Here is a 15,654-nt window from a genome sequence, read left to right as displayed (position 1 = left end):
TAAAATTCAGAAATAAAGCCTTCAGAAATTTAAAGTCAAACCATTCATATACAAATTTAATAGAATTTAAAAGAGCACAGGCAAAGGTTAAACAAGTTGTAAGAGAGGCAAAAAGGAAATATTGGCGTGAATTTTGTGGTACGATTGAGGCAGAAGTTAAAGTGGGGGATGTTTGGAGCATGATTAAGAAAATGGGAGGAATGAGAAGGGAATTCTCTATACCTGTGATTAAAAATAATGAGGTTGAGGCAGTGACTAATCAGGAGAAAGCTGAGATGCTTGCTAAAGGGTTTGTCAAGGTTCATAGCTCAAAAAACTTAACAGATGGAGAAGTATCATGGAAGGTTAAAGTAATGGAGGAAAATAAAGGATTACTAGGGAAAAAGGTAGATAGTGAGATCGTACTTGATAAGGAGTTTACTTTATTTGAGCTTAAGAGAGCATTAAATGGGGTCAAGAATACTTCACCAGGGAAGGATGGTATATGCTACAAAATGATTAAGGAGATAGATGATGTAGCCAAATGTGTAATTCTAAAACTTTATAACAAGATCTGGGAGCAAGGTAAATTACCTTTGTGTTGGAAACACTCTGTAGTGGTTCCTATTGGGAAACTGGGAAAGAACAGAACTGAAGTTAAAAGCTATAGACCAATTTCATTGACGTCGAATTTATGTAAACTAATGGAAAGAATGGTGGTTAGGAGGTTAATGTATGAGGTTGAAAAGAAAGATCTCTCTAAACATCAGAGCAGGTTCCGCAGTGGTCGAACAACAATGGACCCTGTAGTTTGTTTGGAGAATCTGATAAGGAAAGCACAAAATAATAAAGAAGTAGTTCTGGCTACTTTGTTTGATATAGAAAAAGCATATGATATGCTATGGAAGGAGGGATTATTGATCAAGATGAATAGGATGAACATAGGTGGGAAGATGTTCAATTGGATTAGGGACTTTTTTAAAAGACAGAACAATTGAAGTCAGAGTTGGGGTTAATGTTTCCAAGACATATTCTATAGAAAATGGGACACCTCAGGGCAGTGTGCGCAGTCCAGTGTTTTTCAACCTAATGATTAATGACATATTTGAGTCAATAGAAGATATGAGAATAAACAGAGCATTATATGCTGATGATGGAGCTTTGTGGGTAAGAGGGCGTAATATAGAAAACATTACAGCTAAGATGCAACTAGCTATTAACAAGGTTGAAAAATGGGCATTTGAATGGGGTTTTCATTTATCAGTGGAGAAGACACAAGTTATCTGTTTTTCAAAGAAAAGAAATCACCCTACTGTAGAACTAAAGCTATATGGACAACAATTAAAGCAAGTTAATACTATTAGGTACCTTGGAGTGTGGCTTGATGTAAAATTAACATTTAAGGAACATATCCAAAATATGTTGGAAAAATGCAAAAAGGGAAATAATGTATTGAAATGTTTAACAGGGTACAAATGGGGAGCTTCAGGAACATCCCTTAAAAGAATTTATATTGCTTTGATTAGATCAGTATTTGATTATGGATGTATTGTGTACCAATCTGCATCAAAGACACAAATCAAAGAACTGGACAGAATGCAGGCTAAAAGTCTAAGAGTATGTAGTGGGGCGTTTAGAACATCTCCTGTACCAGCGCTACAAGTAGAGACAGAAGAAATGCCATTAAACCTCCAGCGCCTGAAATTGTGTATGGCTTATTGGATCAATTTAAAAGGACATAATGCATCACACCCTACTAAGGAAGTCCTAAGTGAGTGTTGGGAATATGGGAGATCGCAGATATGTAGCTTTGGGTGGGATGCCAACAGATTAGCAAATCAGTTAAAGATAGAGGATATACATTGTAGCAAGACCTTGCCTCTGGCAATAACCCCACCTTGGTTGTTTTGTTCTCCCAGGGTAATCATAGAAACAAAAGATATGGTAGGGCAGTATATTGAGAATATGTGTTACAATACTGCAAAAATATATACAGACGCATCAAAGGATTCTGAGGGTAAGACTGGAATTGGGGTGCATATTCCTGAATCAGAGATATATATCAAAAAGCGAACTACTGATCATTTATCTATCTATACTGCGGAGATGGTAGCCATTATCATTGCATTGCAATGGCTAGAAGAGGCTAGGCTCCTTAAAGCTGTTATCTGCTCTGATTCTATGTCATCATTAACATCTATTCAGAATGGTGAATCAGGGTGTAGACAGGACCTCCTGAATGAAATCAATCAAATCATGTTTACAATTAATCAACAGGAAACAATAGTGCAGTTTGTATGGGTCCCCACACAAAAAGGTTTAGAAGGGAATGAACAAGCTGACAAACTTGCAAAAGAGGCAACAAAAGAAGAGGAAATTCAAATAAATGTTCCACTTAGTAAGTCAGAGATAAAGGTAATAATCAAACAAAAAATGAATGCAATGGGGCAGTCTGAGTGGGAGAGGAGGGGTAGACATTTATATAAATTACAACAAGAAATATCAAGGAAAAGGACCAGTTACACAAATAGACAGGAGGAGGTTTGGTTTAACAGATTACGAATAGGACACACTGGTTTAAATAGCAATTTATTTATCATAAAGAAACATCCATCTGGGAATTGTGAGGTTTGTGGAGAGAGAGAAGATGTGGAGCATGTCCTTTTAAGATGTAGAAGGTTTAATAGGGAAAGAGAAATACTGAAAAGGGCAGTTAATACAGCTAAGAAAGCATTCTCCTTGGAAACATTATTGGCAGAGCCCAGGTCAGGAAGCATAAATAGCTCTATAGTAGCATTCATCAAAGATACACAGTTAGCATGTAGGATTTAGAATTTTTTTATTTTATTTTTTGCTTTATTCAGTTTCTTTAAAAACCCAAAATGAACTGCACCTCAGTCCAGCAGATGGCGGTAATACACTTTGTTTGTAAACTGCCATAAAACTCAACAGAAGAAGAAGAAGAAGGACGTCATACGTGAGAATGAATCTGATTGATGCAACTCGCGAGCAAGCGCCCTTGTGCTAGGCGCGAGATTTTAAACAGTTATACTACTACAAATATTTAGGTCCAGTGAATTAAAAAGTGCTATAAGGCACAAAACGTGTTCTCTATTCTTAGGTAATATAGAGTTATGACTTTGTCAAAAGCCAGAAAATGCAACCGGGAACAACGATATTTCAAGATAGCACTGCTGACTGCTATTTGCTGCAGTGCTTATTTTAGAAATGGATCATTATATCGATGGCAAAATGGAGACACGATTCTTTCTATCTGAGCACACTAGAATCAAGAACTCTTCCGGAAGTGTCTCCGACAGAAGGACCTTTTATTCGGAGAACCTACTAACGTTAGAGACGGACAGCAGAATCAAAACGCAGGTACATCCAAAACACAACAGGCTAAAACGAGCGAAAACACAAACAAGACCGGAGGATTTCACTGGCTACGGAAACACTCCCACTCATGTAACTAAGGCCACCGAGTCCTGGTCAATTTGTGATGATGTTCTAAATAACCGTAAAGGAAAATTATTTACAGATGCTCCTAACGTTGCTGGCAATGAAGACAATTCAGCTCTTCCTCCTGCATCATTAGATCTTCTCACAGAAAGCGTAAGAAAAGAAGGACACCATTCTCAAACGCTGCAAAAAGTTTCTCAAATGCAAAACGAGGGATATATGAAATGCAGTAAACTGACATTAAAGATGATGAGCAGCAATATGAGTTTGCAGTTCGTCCCCATTCCTGCAGGGAGAGAACATGGCTCAAGTGACAAAAGCTTAAAAGACATTGATTGTTTTAGAGCTGATAAAGAGGGGTTGCCCAGCTGTTTACGAATAAACACCAGTGACAAGGACCTACTGGATCTGCCAGAGGTGAAAATTAACATTGGACAAATACAGAGCACTAAACATGGTACTGGTCAAGCCCTGACTCTCATCCCTCATCCGGCTACTGAGCGCATCTGTGGCAGCCCCCTCAGAGAAATGGTGGGTTTGCTTAAATCTGCTTTGCTAATATAAGAGACAAGAATCAACTACTGTATATGTTCATCATTTTCAATGTAGCTGTTTTAGCAATGTAGTTTTTATTATTGTCAGAAAAAGTTTTACATTTGGAAATAGTTTTAAAACGAAAGTTTAACGTGACTTAAATGACTTTCAGTAAATGTCAGTTACCCATATTAATCAGACAGATGACATTATTTTGTGTTTGGTCAGCAGTTCTCAAACAGGGCTTCGAACTTCCAATGGGCTGCAGGATTACTTTACATTTAAATCTTACATTTAAATTATTCATGTATGAATATGCTAAAAAAATAACTCTTAATGAAATGTAAAAGGAAATCAAATCATATTTCTTTGTTTTTCCCTTAATACCCATTGTTTTGTTGAGGAACAACTTATTAAATACCGAGATTAATTGTGGTTAATTCATTTAATATATTACATTTCAGTATTGTGTTGGACAACTGCAACTTTGGGTCAAAATTGTCGAGGACCACTGGGTTAGGTGGCAAGGCTCACTTTCTTGGCATTTGTATCAAAATAATTAAACAGTGTATGTAAAACATACATATGATACATTTATATCATTATTTTATGGCGTGCAGTAGAATAATTTGATTGCTCAAGTTTTTGTCTTTTTTTCCCCTCAGAAATCTGGATGGAGAAATGAATTTGGCAATGAAATGAGCAGTGAGTTGCTGGAAGAGATTCAGATACTCAATTTGCAGTTTCCTGTCCACAGGTTCTTCACTCTTCTCCTGAGGAAGAGAACTGCACCTAAGGAGGATATTTCTGCTTTTGGTAGGAAAATAAAAATATATTTTAAGAACAAACAACTGTTCTCAGCTTAACCTCTAAATATTTAAAAGAGGAGGTAACAGACGTAGGTCTTTATATTGTACTTACCCTGGGTATGAAAAATCCAAGCCAATAAAATGTGACCAAACGATGCAAAAAAAATCTTATTGAAATAGCTGATTGTTATTGAGGGTTAATCAGAATTACTTAAATAATGACCAGAGGATTAAAATTTTTCTTAGTAAGATTTGGAGTACATACAAAAGGGTGTGCATACTGGTACAATATTACACTAATGGTATAAAAAGATCTGACATGATTTTACTATAATATACTTAATATATTTTGTGAAAGTATATTTTTCCCCCCATGTTGGACTTCTTAGTCTGCCATTTATTTTCAGAAGCAGATGAAACTGATGATTCCAAGCATCCTTCAGCTTCTGACCAGAAAAAGAGAAAACAAGAGTTGGAGGAACAGACCTGTGGCAGGACATACAAACGTCACAGGACAAATAAAGACTCAGTTTCTGCCGATAAGTTGCACTTTGAACAATTTTCAGATGGTTTGGTCCCCTCTCATGCAAAGTACAGAAACAGACTGAGCCGAACAAAACGGAGGCAACAACCACCTAGATTCTGTGCTGTAGTCACTGAACCAGTGCAGAATGAATCTGCTCCTCAGGACCCATGGCCTAGTCAACTACGAAGAGAGGATCTTCTCTGGACAGACAAATATCAGCCTCAACAGTCTAGTGAAGTCATTGGCAACTCCGCATCAGTAGGGCAACTACACAGGTGAAAGGTGTCGCTGCTTTAATGCCCGATGGTTGTTGTATAGCCTGATAATTGATGGAATAATGAACCCATAAACGTGTTTATTCTAGACCTGCAAGTTCTTAATCCTGGTCCTCGCGACCTCTGCATATTTTGAATGTCTCTTTTGTTTAACACACCTGATTTAGAAGAGAGCTCCATGAATGAACTGTGTTCCAGTTGACATGTTCCCTACGTAGTGTTCACTGTTCTCTACTTTCTGCACACAGGAATTCGGCTGAAGTTTACTTCACTTAAAAACAGATTTGCACTACACCATGGTTTGCAGCGTCTCCACACAGACAAAACTTATTCCAGAAGTATGAAGGGTTATTTAACCGTAATCATGATATTTGCATAGAAGTCACATCCTGCACATTGTATACACTTTGAATGGAACATATACAATTCTTTTGAACTGGAATCATGGAAGAATATCCTGTGATGTCCACTTCGCAGGGCACTTACAGTTGAATGAAACAAACCCCTGAAGCGGTAAGAGAAACATAGATAAAGTGCAGAGTGGGGGTTCACGAGGACCAGGATTAAGAACTGCTGTTCTAGACCTTTTAAACCCACTATTGGCCTCAGAAATTCTGGATTTTTTTTTATAGAATATACAAAATTATATTAAATCGCTATATAAATAAAAATGACTAGTTACTCATTTAATACGAACACACACACACACACACACACACACAAAAATAATGTTTGTAGACAATAAGGGCCTTAAAGTCAAAGCTTGAGAACCACTGTTCTAGAAAAACTTTCTAAAATTGTCACTTAAAATAAAAATAATAATGTTAAGCATTTTACAAATAATGATAACAATGGCCAATTATTAATATACTAGACAATATTGGCATAGAGAAGTGTCTTTCATTTTGTTAATTTCTCCAATGGCAGCTGGTTGAAAGAATGGAAAATAAGAGCAGACAAAGAGGAGAGGAGAAGAAGACAAGAAGAAAGGAGGATGAAGATAGAAAATAGTCATGGTAATGAAATTGTCCATATTGAACACATGCAGTTATTGAAATAACAGTATATGATATTACATGCAATATGTCAATAAATTTTTTTCTTCTTTAATTTCTAAAACTAATAAATGTGTACAAATCTCTTTACCTGTAGAGTCATGGGACTGTGGTGATTTTGAAGGTGATACTGTATCCATAGGCCATGAACAGGAGCTGTGTAACACAGTGCTCATGATTGGTCCATCAGGAGTGGGCAAAACGGCTGCTGTGTATGCCTGTGCACAAGAGTTGGGATTCAAGGTCTCAGTCCAATGTTCTCTTTATATCGATGCTATTACAAATATTACACCAAGTAAAGTTCTGACTGTCTGTTAAACCAGCCTTAATTTTATTTTCCTCTATTTTTTGGTCTCCTAGGTGTTTGAGGTGAATAGCTCAGTTCTGCGCTGTGGGCGTCTCATACTCTCCCAGCTGACAGAAGCAACTCAGTCTCATCAGGTGGACATTCAGAAAATGAAAACCCTCAAATCTGAAATCATTAATCTAAGCAAAATTAAATCTGATCCACCTTGTGAGTGAACTTCTTAGATTATATATATTCTTGTTTAATTAGTTAACACTTTTTTTGCACAAAATGTATAAATGGAGTCTCATAGATTCTCATATACATTAAACATCAGTAAAAATATCATTTATTTTGTGTATTGAATCTAAATAATTTTGAAAACATTTACTATATCTTCTTTTTTCCACAGGCAAGAAAGGCAATATGAATCATCATCTAAGGAAAACTAGTTCTAGTTCTCGTTCTCCTAGCATTTGCCGTCTAGGCACTAAACCACAGCCAGTAAAACTAACTCGCTTTTTCAAGTTGAGTAGCAAAAAGTCTGTAGGTAAAACCTCTGATGGTCCTGAACGTTATATACATGGTAAGTGTACTATATAGTGGAGCATATAGTGGATAGTATAAATAAACAATTGTGATTTATTATTTTGATTTATTCATCACAAATGTAATTACAACAGCTGGCAAACTGAAACCAGATGGACTTCAGAAATCAATGTCTGGTTTTAAGGACAAAAGACAAGGTGATCAAGAATCAACATGTCCTACTTCACTTGGACAGAGCCGAACAGTCCCCATGTCACTTATACTATTTGAGGAGGTAAGAATGATAATGGGGAAGCTGAAATGGATTACATAACACTTCATGATTTGTATATTTGCTGTGTTAAATGATTATAAAGCATCAGACTTAATGAATAAATAGTCTATTAGTATAAATAACTGGTTTTGCTGATTTAAACTCCTTTTTACTTGTTGACACAAGTTTTTAATGTGCTGCCAGTGTTAAAAGGAAGGTTTACCCAAAAAGGAAAATTGTCATTAATTATTCAAACTCATGTCGTTCGAAACCCCGAAACACCTCCGTTCATCTTTGGAACACAGATTAAGATATTTTTGATGGAATCTGGGGGCTTATGGGTTGTCCCATAGACAACAAGGATACCACCATGATCAAGGTCCAGAAACATAGCAAGGACATAAGTAAAGTAATCCATGTGACAACCGCAATTTTACGAAGCTATGAGAACACCGTTTCTGCGCAAAAGAAAAAGAAACAAAACAACTTTATTGAAAAATTCATCTCCACGTCACCCTAGCCCCATTTTGCTGACTATCCCCTGAAGATGTGCACACAAAAAGTATTCTTATAGATTCGTAAAATTATAGTTGAACACCTGATGTCACATGGATTACATTAACGATGTCCTTGCTATGTTTCTGGACCTTGATGATCAAGGTCCAGAAACATAGCAAGGACATCGGTAATGTAGTATCCATGGGAGGGTGCTGTCTATGAGAGGGTCAGAGGGCTCTCAGGATGCATCAAAATATCTTAATTTGTGTCCCGAAGATGAACGAAGGTCTTACAGGTTTAGAACGACATGAGGGTAAGTAATTAATGACAGAATTTTCATTTTTGGGCAACTAACCCTTTAAATGTGTCCCCCAGGTTGATGTCATTTTCCCTGAAGATGTTGGATTTCTTGCAGCTATTAAGACTTTCATGAGCACAACCAAAAGACCAATAATCCTGACAACCAATGGTGAGCAATGCTTTACTGCATAAAATGCACTCAAGCATTTATTTGTTTGTTAAAATGTTTCTTGTTCGTAGACCCATCATTTAGCGGAAGACTTAAGGGGCATTTTGATGAAATCCATTTCCAAACTCCTTCACTGGTGAGAAAAACCAATATTTGAAAGCAGATATTATTGTACGCCAAATACATCGAAAACTACTGTTCACCTTTTAATGCCACAGTTGGTGTGCATTTGTTAAAATTAGCTGTAATCTGACAGCATTGTTGTTATTTCAAATAATTGCATATTTATTTGAAGTTATAATATTATGTATCATTTTAAACTTAGGAGACCATCAGGAGCTATCTGCAGTGTTTGTGTGTGGTGGAGAACACGAGGACCGATCCAGAGGACGTGGCCTTTTTGCTGTGTCAGAATAAAGGGGATATCAGACAGAGTATTCTCCAGCTTCAGCTCTGGGCCTGTAGCGGTGGAGGGAGCACAGAACTGCAAATTCTCAAGAACATTCTCAAAGTGAGTCAGACTAATATTTATTTACTACTTTAAATTTTCTTCACATGAAATTATAGAGATGCAAACAGTTGTCAGTCTCCAGAAGTTTTTGTTTTGCATGATCATGTGTTAGATCAATGTTGCGTGTTGCTGCTCTCTTAAATCTTAATAGCAATATAGAATATTAGATTACAACATCTTGCCCATATGTTTTTTTTTTATTTGCTAGTATAGTAACACTGCACTGTGGAAGTGTATCCAACTGACAAGTTTATGATACACCTGAAAGGCCCAGTCCCAATTCTCTTTTATACCCCTTGTCCCTTGAAACAGAGTGTCAAGGGGTGGGGAAGAAAATATTCCCCTAAGGATTGGGACACCACTACTATGCCATCACACGTCATTCGTCATTTAGCTCTTACAATAAACACATATGCTGGTGTGCATTAGAGCCTTTAATTATTGTTCTGTATTAATGAGCTGTTTACTGACACACATACATATCAGAAATCGTGTAGCTCACACATCCAGGAGAAAATAAACTTGTCGACCAACGCTGTGCCACGACTTTTATTAAATACAGTTTAAATACTGAATCGCTACCTTATATTTTCCAGCGACAAGAGGATACAATCGCAACTTCCATTTCTCTGTCTTTCTCTCTCGAATAAGCAATATTTGAGAAAATGGTTAAGCGATTTCTAATTATTGGGTGGATTAGCCCCCATCAATGTCTACGGCATTTATCGCCCTGATCAGACATACGCTGTGGCACTATCATGCAGTCTGTAATGATATGACGTAAGCAAATATTAGCGATTTTTTTTGCAAACATTTCTTTGAGTAACATGGACGTTAATATGAACTCACAATTGAATGGAACATAAAACAAATGATTACTTTTCTTTAAAATCTTTATTTATGCCAAAAAAAGCTTACATTATGTGTCTTTTTGTTCACCATAGCAGCCATGTTGCCGAGATAATTCATACCCCTTCGTTTGAAGTGTGGTCCCGAAACTTTTTTTTTTGAAGGGCTATCTGGCCCTTCTCCTTACCCCTACCCCTCCAACCAAAAGATAATCTTCACACGTTCACGGGGTAGGGGTGTCTTGATTATCTTTTGGTTGGAGGGGTAGGGATAAGGAGAAGGGCCAGATAGCCCTTCAAAAAAAAAAAAATTCGGAAAGTTTTTGGAAAGGGGAAGAGCGAAGGGGTAGGGGTAGAATTGGGATTGGGCCAAAGTCTTGGTGTATTATTATGGCATTATCAGTTTAAAATATTTACCCACAAATTTAACTGTCGTTGGTCACTTCACATGTCATCTATCTCAGATCTGTGATTTTCTTTCACAAATTTCTTTTGAAATATAATCCATCTCTATAATGTCACACTGTAGTGTTACATCTCACATGAGCTTCACGACACTGTTACGTTTACATCAAGCGGACTTTACCCTCTAAATAAAGCATATAGACCAATTGGCTGGAAGCCATGGTTTATAGTTAAAAAATATATATATTTACACACACCTACTGCTTTGCTTCAGAAGTTTTGAAGCATCAATATTTATTGTATTATTTTTCTGTTTATTTGATGAAAGAAATTCATATGTGGGACGATATGAGGGTGAGTAATTTTTTGGGTGAACTATACCCCTTTAAGTGGGTGGATCTTTACATTAATAAGCATAAAGGTGGACAACACTTTGCTGATAGTGTCACAAAGCTAGTAAACCACTTGCACTGATTCATAAGCTGAAATCGATGCATGCTATCTGTTTTAAATTACCCAGTGTGAATCCTGGACTGAGTTGGAAAACAGCAGGTATCTGGAGATCCTGGAAGAGAAAATGGGAGCAGGTCTATTGTACTCTAACATCGAAAGTCTCTTTTCTCCACACTTCTATTTTCAATCTTCTTATCAGAAACAGTCAATAAATCACAAGACGAAAGAAGAAAAGGCAATCAAAGACTTGTTAAAGACCTCCACAAATGTACGTGAGGTTAGACCAGACAGGCTCTCTAAATGCAGAAGAAAAAAACATTTGTCATCTTGTGAACCAAAAACTTTTTCTAACCCACATCTCAAACTTTTCTCTTCGGATGCATCTGATAAGTCCTCAGCCCCTTCAAAACAAACAAAACATTTGGCTTCCAAATCAGATGTCCATGGACAAGATGAATCATTTGTTCTGGTTTTTCAGCACATGGTGTGCATTGCAAAGTTTTTTGAAAACATGTCTTTTTTGGATGCTTATTTACAAAGACCATCTGTCAGAGGAACTGGACTTTGTAAGTCGGAACCTCATAGTTGGATGGGCGCCTCATTGAAGGATGGCTTATTGGACTTACCAAGAGAGGAGCAGATCGGACAAAGTTATGAGAATTCATCACAGATATTGGGCATTGTGGAAGGTCTGGGTTTCCATCAGTGTCGGACTGAACTCTCTGGGATCTGGATGGAAGCTGCTAAACTAAGGAAGGAGTTGTCTTCAGAGAAATGGGAACAAATGATTTATGCCCCGTCTCTGCCATCTGACAACAAAAAACTCAGATTGTGTCAATGCAAATTCTGTGAACCTAGGTGTGTATTTTAAATTAAAATATTAACGAAGCTTTAACTTCATCATTGTGTATATTATGTATACTCATTTTTTGTTGTGTCTGATTCCGACTTTTTACAGTGGTGTCCAGAAGCGCAATGAGATAGTATCCAATCTGATCTCCAGCAAAAAGTTCTATTGTCATAGTAATAAACATGTTCTTTCCATGGACTACCTGCCCACTATGCGTTCAATCTGCAGAGCTGAGAAAGCTAAAGAACAGTGCTCTTTAAGGTATTTTGAAAGGAAAGTTCTAGTGCTTAATATAAAATGTATATACAGTAATTCTTTAATTTGATATTTGTTCAATTTATGTGATTTAAAAAATATTTTTATTTGTCTCTCACATTCAGACATTCACACTACCTCTCAAGCCTTCATCTGCCCAGAAGCTTGCTGGAATTCATGGCCTTGGATTTCCCCTGATTTGTGATTGACATACTGCTTTAGAAAATCCTCCATAACTTCTAAACTGTTTACTGTATTGTGACATGAGTGTGACTTGTGTTTATAGATTGTAGAGTCACAGAAATATTTGTATGCTAGATCATTTATTTTTGGAAAATAAAGAGATATATTTTTCTCATTAGCAGTGGAAAGTACCCGAAATGCACTTAAATGACATTCTCATTAAGCAAATTAAATTCACTTTCAATTCCACATATTCAATTATTTTTAACCAACTGTCAGTTCTCCTTAACAGGATAGTTCACTTATGTGATGCTTGTACAGAACATAAACTATGCTTATGTAGAACTTGGAGAATATAAAAATGTTTCACTGTAACCTACACAAATAATATTTACCCCTATGATAATAGATGTTCACATTATTTTGTCCCGACGTACCCCTAACAGTACATATTTTGGATGTTTCCTGCATATGGCACAACCATTTCAGGTCTTGAAGTTCCTACTAACAAGCTAATGCATTGAATCAAGAGTGTTTTATTAGGGAGATATACAAATGTGCAGAGTTGGGGGGGATCCACTGTAATTGGTTGGTAGAGAAGTGCAGCAAGGACCAAGAGTTAAATATTGCATGAAGTTACAAAAGTAGGTTCAGGAGGAGCATAATAATTCAGTCCCGGACGGCAATCATCATTACTAGCCTATATTAGCAGCACTCACTTTGCCTTCCCAGCGTATTCTTCCGGCATCCCTCCACCTCCCCATCTCCTCCTCTATTTTTGTTATTCTCTCTCTAGGTAGTACTGCAATGTTGGGATTTGAGCTTGGAGCTCAAGCCAAGCTTCCAATGAGGACAACAAGCCAAGTTTGTTTACCACTAACCATCAGGTCTGGATGGGGAGGCAAACTCATGAAATAAAATTTAGAGTGGCAGGATAGTTCCCCCAAAAGAAAGTTGTCTTCATTTTCTCACCCTTAAGTCATTAAGGGTTTCTTCAAGATAATATTTAACAAAGAACGGAGCTCATACAGAAACAATTTGAGGGTGAGTAAATGACGACAGAATTTTCATTTTGGGGTCAACTATCCCTCTTTAACATTGCTATAATATAGTGTTACTGTAGAATTTATTTAGCATGCATTTTTAAAGTTTCTCCTCAACACTGACTAGGTTCTAGTTTAACACCGAGAAATAGAAAAATCAAATCCTGTGTCAGGTACAAGCAACAAATTAATTTTAATATATATAGTCTTTGTTTCAGAGAAAGCATTGAACAAAACTTTACTCAGTGAAAGGGAGAACGAGCTCCAATGCCCAACAAATGAGAAAAAGCCAATCAGTAATGATTCACTCCCGCAGGAGTTCAAAAAACGCAACAGCTTGCAGGAGAGCATCACATAGCTCTTCCCCTCTGTTCCTACTACTCATCTGAAAGGAGTTTCTGTGCTTTAACACCAAATCATGAGGAAAAAGAACACGTGGATCTTGTTTTATCACAGACTCCGTCATCATCTTCCTCACTGTCTCCGCTCCACTTGTCCGACAATCTCCCACAATTAAGTTGAAATGGCGGCCAACAGCTGTGCGCATCATGTTAAGGACTTTTGGGGGGCTTCCTGGTTCCCTCACTGGAGTGAGTAAAGCAAATAGCATGGCCTCTACTGTTCGGAGATGGACCAAGACTGGATAAAGGGACGTATTCTGGGGAGAGATGCCTGGCTTCTCCACCAAAAAAAAGTCAGCAGGAGGAAAGCTTGAAATCACCGTGGAGATCTAGGGTTGACAAAGAATATACATCTTAAGTATGATCACTTGTTATTCCAGTGCAAATTCACTATCAAATAAGATGCTCTAGTCTATACAGAAGGTTTTCAAAATATCTTATATTGTGTTCAGCTGAATAAAGAAATATATACAGATCTTATTGTGAACAATTCATCTATCTATGGGTTTCATTTTTATAGTTTTGACCTAATCATTTTTAATCAAAATGTCATAATTGGATATTCAATGAAACTTGCCTAAATCATTTTATGATTTGATTTGCCCCTTATTGCTATCGACTGCAAGCTTGCATTCAGATCTGCCTCAATCCATTCAACAACCAATGCACAGAACTGCCCCTACAGCTTTTTATTTTCAATAATAACTTTGACTCAGATCTGTCACAGTAATAAAGTAAAGGATCTTTCTTCAAACTACAAGGGTTGCTGGTTTGCTTTCTTAAAAGAAATTGCAAATATGGTATTGTGAATATAAAATGCTTAATTGATTAACTCACATCTTCCAAATAATCGGATGCCATGTACATTCCTTTCATAAAACTTTTGCACTCTGCTTGCTGCCAGTCTAAGACAGTCCTTGCACGATCCATGTGTGTCCATGCAATTTTATTAGTACCACAAACAATGGACACTATGGAGCTTGCATCCTGCAAAAAAAAATCAAAAATAAAACAAAGCACAGAACAAAAACTCAAAGCTATTAAATGTAGTGGTTTAAACAGATTTGCCTCACCTCCAACAGAGCTCGGTCAACTTCAGGTCTTATAAATTTAGCCAGATGGACTTTTCCCTTTTTCCTCTCTTTCTTGTCTGCTGGGTTAAGGATAGAGTTAAAGACTATGACAGCACTCTTGTGTTTCAGTAAGGGTACATTCATGACACTCTCTAGACTGTTGAATGGTCCATGTGCGGTTCTGTGTTTGACAATGTTAACAGCTTTCCGTCCTCGTAGCAATTTGACCTGTTCCAGTTCTGACTCTGTGGCTGTATTGAGGCGCTGGAGGATGACAGCACGCTGCTCTGCGGTATAACACGAGTCCAAGGGTTTGTCCTTTTCTTGGCATAATTCAGAGGAAACAGGTGCATTCAAGGAGTCAAGTCCACAGATCATGGTTCTGTTCCTTCTGCAGCAGGTGCAGTGCAAAAATCTGAGCTCATATTTAGGCAAGGAACTCGGGGGGCGACAGAACAGACTGTAATGTCCTGTAATGATGATTTAGTTAGAAAATAATCAAACAAACATGCATGCACATTATAAGTCAAACCAAAATCAAATTTCAGCTATAAGGCAGCTCCACAGAATACAAGTGTCATTATTCAGCTCAGTTAGATATTAGACTTTTAAGTCCCAGCTAAGAAACATTATTCAACAAAAACATAATAAATAAATAAATACACAGATTTAATAAAAATTATTTCTTAATATTGACACTGCAAGGGCTAGTTCTAATTGAATTTCATACCTTAAATCTTTACAACAAATTAATATTTTGTATTACCTTTGAGGAAGATGGAGGTCAGGAGGCGTTTTGCGATCCACATGTTTGATCGCCACAGCTCTGTGTTTTCCTTGCATATGACAGTGCCCCATGCATTGCCCTCAGAAGTCCGATGTAAAGGGCTGGCTCGCGTGGAAACAAGGCTTGTGTGACTTTGGTTCCTTCTTCTTC

General features: G+C 37.2%; 2 protein-coding genes across 4 annotated transcripts; one reads left to right on the top strand and one right to left on the bottom strand.

Moving 5' to 3' along the window:
* Nucleotides 1-2,827: 2,827 nt before the first annotated feature.
* On the top strand, nt 2,828-12,378 carry atad5b (ATPase family AAA domain containing 5b). 3 transcript variants are annotated; one of them, XM_052558241.1, is made up of 14 exons: nt 2,828-3,972; nt 4,641-4,791; nt 5,192-5,585; nt 6,513-6,601; nt 6,738-6,883; nt 7,001-7,154; nt 7,339-7,512; nt 7,610-7,749; nt 8,602-8,695; nt 8,767-8,831; nt 9,021-9,206; nt 11,112-11,770; nt 11,871-12,023; nt 12,143-12,378. In XM_052558241.1, exons 1-14 carry the CDS (start codon nt 3,208-3,210, stop codon nt 12,213-12,215), a joined length of 3,243 nt encoding a protein of 1,080 aa, XP_052414201.1. In that variant the 5' UTR covers nt 2,828-3,207; the 3' UTR covers nt 12,216-12,378. The 3 variants fall into 3 exon arrangements, with proteins under 3 accessions (XP_052414201.1, XP_052414200.1, XP_052414199.1); XM_052558240.1 differs by having other exon boundaries at nt 2,830-3,972; nt 5,195-5,585; nt 10,980-11,770; XM_052558239.1 differs by having other exon boundaries at nt 2,831-3,972; nt 10,980-11,770.
* Nucleotides 12,379-13,412: 1,034 nt separating this feature from the next.
* Nucleotides 13,413-15,654, bottom strand: LOC127959215 (transcription elongation factor, mitochondrial). Its single transcript, XM_052558248.1, has 4 exons — nt 15,484-15,654; nt 14,718-15,187; nt 14,482-14,631; nt 13,413-13,973 (listed from the first exon to the last, which is right to left on the bottom strand). Exons 1-4 carry the CDS (start codon nt 15,524-15,526, stop codon nt 13,548-13,550), a joined length of 1,089 nt encoding a protein of 362 aa, XP_052414208.1. The 5' UTR covers nt 15,527-15,654; the 3' UTR covers nt 13,413-13,547.

Source organism: Carassius gibelio, chromosome B6, assembly GCF_023724105.1.
Source record: "Carassius gibelio isolate Cgi1373 ecotype wild population from Czech Republic chromosome B6, carGib1.2-hapl.c, whole genome shotgun sequence".
In the NCBI taxonomy this organism is placed as follows: domain Eukaryota; kingdom Metazoa; phylum Chordata; class Actinopteri; order Cypriniformes; family Cyprinidae; genus Carassius; species Carassius gibelio.
This window is presented reverse-complemented; position numbering and strand designations above follow the sequence as displayed.

Excerpts from the sequence above, each read along its gene's own strand:
- LOC127959215 (XM_052558248.1), bottom strand. The coding sequence starts at position 15,526 with ATGTGGATCGCAAAACGCCTCCTGACCTCCATCTTCCTCAAAG. Across the intron at positions 14,632-14,717 it reads TTGACCGAGCTCTGTTGGAG|GATGCAAGCTCCATAGTGTC; the intron begins GTGAGGCAAATC and ends TTTTTTTTGCAG. Across the intron at positions 13,974-14,481 it reads CATCCGATTATTTGGAAGAT|ATCTCCACGGTGATTTCAAG; the intron begins GTGAGTTAATCA and ends TGTCAACCCTAG.
- atad5b (XM_052558239.1), top strand. The coding sequence starts at position 3,208 with ATGGATCATTATATCGATGGCAAAATGGAGACACGATTCTTTCTATCT. Across the intron at positions 7,513-7,609 it reads TCCTGAACGTTATATACATG|CTGGCAAACTGAAACCAGAT; the intron begins GTAAGTGTACTA and ends TAATTACAACAG. Across the intron at positions 8,832-9,020 it reads ATTTCCAAACTCCTTCACTG|GAGACCATCAGGAGCTATCT; the intron begins GTGAGAAAAACC and ends TTTTAAACTTAG.